We start from the raw sequence: 8,667 nt of genomic DNA on the forward strand, positions 1-8,667 counted from the left end.
TCCAAATATTTCACAGCAGTATATATTATATAGTAGCCTATAGTTCAACACTTAAAAATTGTCCTCTTGGACAATTTAGAAATCGTTTTCTAAACCTGCAAACTTCTACTTGTAACTGCTTTACATAATTGCATTTTCTTTTGCATCCCTTATCCTAGATTTTTTTTTTTCCAATTCTGAATGTTTTATTGTATTTCTATATTTCTTATGATTGTACTTTCTGTGTTGTTGTTCTGTTTTTGTCTTTGTAATCTGACTCGATGACATTGATAATGAGGGTCGCCCCTCAATGATCTCGCGAGGATAAATAAAGGTTGAATGAAAAAATAACATAAGCCCAGCTCTGTCACACTTTGCTAGTTGAAACATTTTCTATGTATTTGAGTGGCTGACTCAAATAAACCTGCAGCTTGCACAGCAACTGTGTAGTTTGAACATCATGTCAGTTCCCCTCTCACTGCTGCAGAGGGCGGCGGTGTGCAAACAGTTTGGGATTTCAGCTTCAAGCAAACTGTTCACAAACAATAATAAAATATGTTTAATTGGTCTGACTTGTTTCTCACTTGCTCATTATTTGTCCATCTGTATAACTTGTCACCATGTAATGAACTTTTACTCTGGTGGTAATGCACAACCTAAAACAACAACTGCTTCCTGAAATAAAGCTGACTCACCAGTTTGCTTTGATGAGACAAGAATTGAAAAGAACAGAAAAAACAAGATGACAAACATTTAAAGCTTTAGTGCGTAACTTTTTGATATTAATGAACGTCCGTTACATTCAAGACATTAACAAATGAGTTGCTACAAAGCTAATTAAGACTATCAGCTCCTCACAACTCTCTCTGGATTTCTCAGTATGACTATGTTCAGAAGATTGTGTCATCCGGTGACTTTCCCGCACAGAAACTCAAGTGAAGATAATGACCTCTTCTGAAGAGTCCATCATGCTTTTTAATCCTCCGTGTCCTCCTTGGCTACTAGCAACTGTGCGGCATGGTGCGCGATGACGGAAGGCTTGTATCATGTGGGCGTGCAGACAGTGTTGTTGTCATTACTTAGAATTCCTCATGGAGGTGGCAGAACCACGCACTATAGCTTTAAACTTTATCAGCTGACTAAATCTCTGTTTCTTATTCTTCCACTGCAGCGCCACACTTTAAGGAAAAAGCTTATTTCATTCTATGAAGAGTGTAACTTTGGAAGATTTCTACTTGATCTTTCTAACTTGAACCGCTAAAGTCTCATATTACTTTCATATAAACACAAAATGCAAGAAGCAAAGTCTGTCTCAGTGTAGAACCTGACTACTGTTTGAAGACAGACATATTTGACTATGCAGGTGGACAAGTAAAAGTCTGTGGTTAGATACCAGGGGTAAGTAAGAAAATGGCTGTTTTTGTAATTTGGGTTAACCAACCTTTAAAAGAACAATGAGCAAATAAACCTATTTTTACATAACCCACATATGTTTTTCTATAGCCTTATGCTGCACTTGGCCATGTCTGTCCTGAGGAATGCACAATATTTCTAACCATAGCTACCTGCTTAAACAAAGTGCATAGAAAAATAAGTAACAGACCACAGATCAATGTTGAGTTCATTTGTTGACCGTGCTGTATAGTGCAAATACATCCTCCCCATCGTCTTGACGTCTTGTTCTGTGAATGGAGACAGAAAACATTCATACTGACAGTTTCTAATCCAATGTGTATTTATTTTTTAAATTGAACAGTGATTAACATGTTGATGTGAGAGGAGCTGCTCACCCTGGGGCGCTACTGGCATTCTCCGTTTTGACAGTGGTGTAATCAACATTGTCCTGATCCTCTGTTTGCCTGCGGGGCTGAGGTGGCCTGATGTTGGAGTAGAGAGCATCTCCTTGGTTCTGAAGGAAGCAGATGCTGGAGTAGTTAAGGTCATCTTCCTGTTCTGCTGGTTGTCTCTGTGTTGCAGCTGGACCCATGTTTATCTGATGGGACAAACACAACTCAAGCATAACTACACTTGTATTGCCATGTTCTACAAAATGACCTTACACATGCATGTATTCAACTTGAAGGGATCACATAGAAATGAATATAAAACCATTTCGAGATTTAGCTGCCCGATTTGGCCTAAATGGATACCTTGCAACTCATATAGCAGATCTAATCTGAATTGATATGCCACTGGTCGTCACAGCAAGCTACATTGCCCTTTTTTTCCTGTTAAAAAAAAACAAACACCTACTCCTTTTGAGTAGGGTCTTCTAGTTTGTAAGATGGTGGGTCAGGGAAGGGTCTTGGAGTTACGTTTTGTGAGTTCATGTATGTTTCACTGAAATGAAAAATTTAAAATAAAATGTTGAGCTTAAAGTAAAATAGCTGTTAGATTTGGGGAGGGATTGGGAAAAATGTTGTTCAATTCTTTACCATTTCTTCAAAAGCTACCGGGAGTTTCTGGGCACAATACTTGATGCTCTTTGTTGTGAAACTAGTTTTCTGATGTTGCAGTTCCTACTGCTCACCAGCAGAGGTCTCTTATACTCAAAGACAACTTAATGTTCATCAATTTAACTGGTGAACCTTGTGCCACCACAAGAGAGATTTAAATAACACTACATTTTTGATTTAGATCACACAAACGTCATTTAAAGTGCTCATATTATGCTTTTTGGCTTTTTCACTTTCCTTTATTGTGTTATATATCTTTTTGTGCACGTTATAGGTTTACAAAGTGAAAAAGCCCAAAGTCCACCCCAAAGGGACTTACCATCTCCAACAGAAAACACTGTTCACAAACTGCTCCAAACAGCTCTGTTGTAGTCCAGCCTTTACTTCAGAGACAAACATGGTCACTTTGTAACACACGTGCGGTGTTGTCCCTTGTCTTTTTATGTAATTTGGTTGGGTCAAGAACAAACATATTTGAGCCTGTAAAACTTGTGATATTGAACTTAGAACTTCTCGCTGGATATGTTAAACAAATGTAAATAAATACAACATAAAGTCACATGTAATAAAGTGAGACATTTTAAAGTAGATGTTTTTAGCCTTAAGGGTCAGTACATCCTCATTAATAATGCCAAAATCTTATTTTCTAACTAGTGGTATCCAGCCATGAAGCTGACATTTCCACCACAATGCTGACACAGCGGAGTTCAATGTGATTTTTGATTGTGGTGTGCAAAGAATTAAACCTCCAACAGCAGTGTGTGTCTCCAGAAACAGTGTCACCCTTATGCAGGATAATCTACAGAATACAGTTTTCATTTGAACTACTTTCTAACAGAAAAAAATACTTATATGAAAACTAAACGTTTGCATATGAAATGCAATGCACCACCATTATTATTGGGTAGCTGTATAAGAGGTGAGGCATCTCAAAAGCTGGGCAAAAAAAAATAAATTAAAAAAAATCAACTACTTGAATATTTAGATACCACAAGAGATAAGTGACCCTAACCCTTTTTGGATAAACTAACCACCCTGTGGGAAATAAGACCTAGCACTGAGAAGTTAGAATAAAGAGGAAAATAATGCACTTTTCAGATGAGCTTGTTTTTCTCACCTGTGCTCTGTTGTCAGGTCTCTCTCCACCATTAGACTGTTGTGTGACAGACTTCTTTTTTCTTCTAGATAGGGGAATGAGCAATTGACTGGATTAACTAATACATTCAGGGAGCAGATGCATTAGTGAACATGATCATAGTGACTCTGCATTTCTCACCTGATCCACAGGAAGGCGGCGGGGAGTAGGATAACCAGGAGAACAGCTGTGATTGTTCCTGTAGCTGCTGATTTCCATGCACCTGGATAATCAGAAGGAAATACTGACAATGTATCAGGGATATACAGAATGTTTGAGGAGTTACATCTTGAAGCATTTTCACACTCAAACCATTCTGTGACCCCTTGTGCCCTGTATGAAAATACATACATTTACCATGTTTCTTCACTCATTAAATGAGGTCAGTGGTGGAAGAAGTATTCAGATCCTTTACTTAGGTAAAAGTACTAATACCACACTAAAAATACTCTGTTACAAGTTAAAGTCCTGCATTGAAAATGTTGCCTAAGTAAAAGTATGCAAGTATCATCAGGAAAACATACTTTAAGTATTAAAAGTAAAAGTACTCATTGTAGAAAAATCCTCACATTTTAGAAACTGGAAAGGATCCAAACTGCGTGTTTAACCGACTAATCATTTCAGCTGGACTTGTAGGCTGTTATATTTTGGGTATTTTAATTGATAATAAAATCTCGTATTTTATGAACTACGTGTGTTTTGTGTGCAAACATCTTTATTTATAAGGTAACTAGTAACTAAAGCTGTCAGATTAATGTAGTGGAGTAAAAAGTACAATATTTCCCTCTGAAATGTAGCAAAGTAGAAGTAGAAAGTGGCATGAAAAGAAAAGACAAGTACCTCAAGTTTGTAAGTTTGTGAGAACTCCGGCTGATTTTTACCTGAATCTTGATCGCTAGATGTCTCAGTATACTGTCGATGGAGTTGCTGCAGCTAATGGCCAGAGCTCCCTGTTAGTTAAAATGGCAGTTGTGGGGCATATTCTAAAGAGTGCCTTTGTGCCTCTTAACAGACACAAAATGCAATTAAAATTTCTGTGCAACATGAACAGGGCTCTTACGTGACAACAACATGCATTTTCAACTCAGACATTGTGAAGAAACCGTTTAAATTCAAAGTTTGTACTGTCATCTCTCTCTTTTTCATTCGGTTGCTTCACCGAAAGCCCAGAAGAGTTGATCACGGAGGTCATGTCTTTGCGACGAAAAAAGTGTATTTCCCCCTCAAAAATAGGTAATTGAGCACAGTAGTGGTTATGAACATATGTAACTACATGGAAACGGTCCAAATAATGCAATCAAGATTCAGGTAAGAATCGGCCGGAATTCTCCTTTAAGTACAGTACTTGAGTAAATGTACTTAGTTACATTCCACCACTGATTGAGGTTTTTGTCACCCACCTGTAACTGTAAAGTGTGTGTACTTTGTGTGTTACACACCACCTGTAACTATTGTGGGATCCAAATAAAATCAGATGTAAAAAAAAGATGTATGTACGTGAACGCACATAACTTACCTGCTACAACAGTCAGATGTAAGGAGGAGTTCTGACGTCCTCGTCTGTTCTGGGCTTCACAGTAATAATTCCCACTGTGTTCAGCTCTGATGTCAGTGATGGTGAAGATCTGTCCTGATGCTTTTGGTGAGTCTTCATTCTCCTTGTACCAGGTGTAGTTAGCTGCTGGGTTAGCATCACTGCTACAGGTCAGATTCACTGAACTGCCCTCCACTATCTCAGCAGAGGGACTCACTGACACAGAGGGAAGCTTTGGACCATCTGGAGGAGATAATGTATAAACTCATTGACATTTGTGTGCAGAGCTGATTCTAGGGAAAAGCTCTCTCAGTGTGGCAGATACAATGTTAACACGCATGCATGTACGGCAGTGCTGATTTGCAAAACAGAAAACCTTTTTCGTAAACACAGTGTGAGAAGACAACAAGTCCTCCAACCATACTACGATATGGGTCGTTTGTTACTACCCTCTAATACGACCCACGGGACCGTTTTCCATCCTCATATCTAAACCAGAGAATGTCAGTTGCGGATTTAAACACATCATTAAGGTGAAACGGCTGCATTTTGGTTAGGTTTAGGCACAAACACTACCTAGTTATGCTTAGGCTCCAAAACTAGAAAAATATTGTGGTTTGGGTTATAATCAGACATTACTTCCAGGTATGCACATGACTGAATGTGACATTGTAAAGATAAAAAAACCTCACGTTTACTTTAATTCTCAAGGTTGGACAGGCCTGTGTGTACGACTGATTTAGTGAGACACAAATAAGACAGAAATGGTAACTGTAAATGTATGTTACTACAGCTGTACTGTTTGTGCACGGGGCATCCATGTGGGATTTTGAACTTGGGGTACTCAGAGGTTGTCCAAGTTCTGAGCTCAGAAATCCAAGGTCAGGGGGCGTTTCCGACTTTGACCTCGGAAAATCCGACTTCTGAGTTGCCTTACCTCCAGCTTTGTTCCCGTCATAACTACTACGGCCACTAGAGGGCGCCGTCACTATTAACATAAATGTCGGTCATAATTGATGCTTGAACAAACGACCCATGGGAGCGTTTTTCGGGTGAGGACTAGGGTTGTGCACCGAAACCCGGTAAATGTAGGCTACTTTTAAAATGCCATATTTTCCCTCTGGGCTCACCAAAATGGACGTAAACGCATATTAACATATCACATCTTTGATGTCATTTTTCAGTTTTTCAAGAATCGGTTTAGGAATCGAAATCGTTTTAAAAGTACCGGTTCGGCATCGGAATCGTAAAAATCCAAACGATACCCAACCCTAGGGAGGACAGTCTCTTCTTTGAACATGTATTCATAGAAGAAACTTTGTTTCACTGTTACAAATGTTCACTAGGTAAATAAATTGTATCTGATGCAGCGGTGATCACAACCACTGCTCTGTGAAGGAGGTAACTGCAAACTTTCTACTGCAAATCATGAAGTCTTCAGCTGGTAGGCCTGTTTAAGTGTTACTTCTTTGTAACATGACATGTTTTTGCAAGCCACTGTCTCTTATTTTAAATAAACTGAATGTCTAAATGATTTGCCGATGTTTTCTTCTTACACTGGACATCTAAGACTAGAGACGTAGAGTTGGTCCATCCAAACTGATTCTCTGACTTGCACTGGTAGTTGCCTCTGTCCTCACAGCTGATGGAGGGGAAATGATAGATGCTCTCTGGTCCCTGAATCAGTTGTTGGTTCTCCTTGTACCAGGTGAATGTAGCTGCTGGGTTAGCATCACTGCTACAGGTCAGATTCACTGAACTGCCCTCCACTATCTCAGCAGAGGGACTCACTGACACAGAGGGACGCTTTGGAGCATCTGGAAAAGATATTAACATTGATTTTTATATATTCAGGTGTGTTGCAGCTTCTGGAAAAGGATAAGAAAGAATCAGATTTTTTGCAAATGGCAAATCAAAATCCTGAATAAGATGGTTTGAACAGCCTCTGTGACATCTACTGGAGCTGCTCAGTGAACTACAGCTAAAAGCTGTGGTTGTGAAGAAAGCATTATCTGCTAAACCTGTCTTTTGTTAACTAAATGCAACACATGTATATGTTTTTACCCACAATTCACATTAATAGATACAGATTCAGAAATCCTCCTCCCGAGCTCATTCTGAGCTGTACAGTAATACTGTCCAGAGTCAGAGGGCTGGATGGAGCTGAAGATAAACTGTGGTTCTTCACTGAGCAGTTTTTGGTTCCCCTTGTACCAGGTGTAGTTAGCTGCTGGGTTAGCATCACTGCTACATGTCAGATTCACTGAAACATTCTTCATAATGTCACCAGGGGGAGTCCTCAACACAGAGAAAGGCTTCGGAGCATCTGGAAGAGGTGATATGACCAAACATTAATATAAGTGTTCATCACCCACTTTCATACAATACACTAGAATTACTGCCTTGCAGTTGTATGCTTACAACAACCAGTGCAGTTGTTGCAGTTTACATCCATATCTGACCAGACTCACATATGTAGTGAAGACTGAATCAATTTATTAAAAGATATTAAGTGTTTGGCAAACTGTGGATGCTTCACACACATCAGGCAGATTTGTGTCACAAGTTTACTATCCAACCAAATGTCTCCCCCTTTGCTCCAGAGTCACGCCGTTGAATAACGACCAGAAAAGCATTTTTACAGAGCATTATGTCACAGTGAAGTTGACCTTTGACCTTTTGGATATTACATGTCATCACTTTATCATTGACCTATTAGACATTTGTGTAAAATGTTTTCATGATTAGCCAGGCCCCCAGGAAGTGCACTCAGACTTGCATCCAATTGTGCCTAGTGGCAACTCACGGTATTGCAACAAAAAATCCACCTGCTACCCAAAATGGATTTTCCTTAAAGGCTAGCATTGTAAAAGAGATGTTTGTAAAACTGTTGACAGGACACCTGGAACTGCAAGCAAGGTTGGTTATGACTGACATGGTGGTGACAAACAGAATTTTTAATCCATGGACTTTTTATATTTCAAAAATGTCCCTCAAGCTGAGAAAAGAAATTTTAAAACGTGACTTTTCAACTCCCTTGAAGTGAATAGGCGCCATTTTGGTATCCAGTATCCTGTTATTATTATACATCCATGTAATTAGTGTGGGAATTCTTTTTTTTTTTTAAAGATAATTTTTTTTGCCATTTATTTTCACAGGAAAGATGAAGACATGAAAGGGGAGAGAGAGGGGGAATGACATTCAGCAAGGAGCCGCAGGTCGGAGTTGAACCTGCGGCCACTGCGTCAAGGAGTAAACCTCTAAACATGTGAGCCCGTACTACCAACTGAGCTAACCTGGCCACAAGTGTGAAGAATTCTTGAGTTATAGCTAAAAAAGTGTTCTGTGAGGTCACAGTGACCTTTGACCTCCAAAATCTGATCAGTTCATCCTTGACTCCAAGTGGATGTTTGTGCCAAATTTGAAAGAATTTCCCCCCCACGGGGTTTCTGAGATATTGTTTTACAAGAATGGGACAGACAGACAGATCCAACCCTGTCGTTGGAGCAGACGTACAAAAAAGCATTTACTTACATCCGTGTGGTGTGGGCTATTTGTTTACA

The 8,667-nt window shown here is 39.4% G+C and overlaps 1 protein-coding gene across 1 annotated transcript; it reads right to left on the reverse strand.

Moving 5' to 3' along the window:
- Positions 1-1,354: 1,354 nt before the first annotated feature.
- LOC144514957 (B-cell receptor CD22-like) lies at positions 1,355-7,424 on the reverse strand. The gene is made up of 7 exons (XM_078245687.1): positions 7,173-7,424; positions 6,661-6,921; positions 5,087-5,347; positions 3,712-3,793; positions 3,553-3,616; positions 1,770-1,972; positions 1,355-1,661 (listed from the first exon to the last, which is right to left on the reverse strand). The coding sequence occupies exons 1-7, from the start codon at positions 7,381-7,383 to the stop codon at positions 1,601-1,603; spliced, it is 1,143 nt and encodes a 380-aa protein (XP_078101813.1). The 5' UTR covers positions 7,384-7,424; the 3' UTR covers positions 1,355-1,600.
- Between the last annotated feature and the right edge of the window lie 1,243 nt (positions 7,425-8,667).

This window comes from Sander vitreus, unplaced genomic scaffold (assembly GCF_031162955.1).
Source record: "Sander vitreus isolate 19-12246 unplaced genomic scaffold, sanVit1 ctg797_0, whole genome shotgun sequence".
NCBI lineage: Eukaryota > Metazoa > Chordata > Actinopteri > Perciformes > Percidae > Sander > Sander vitreus.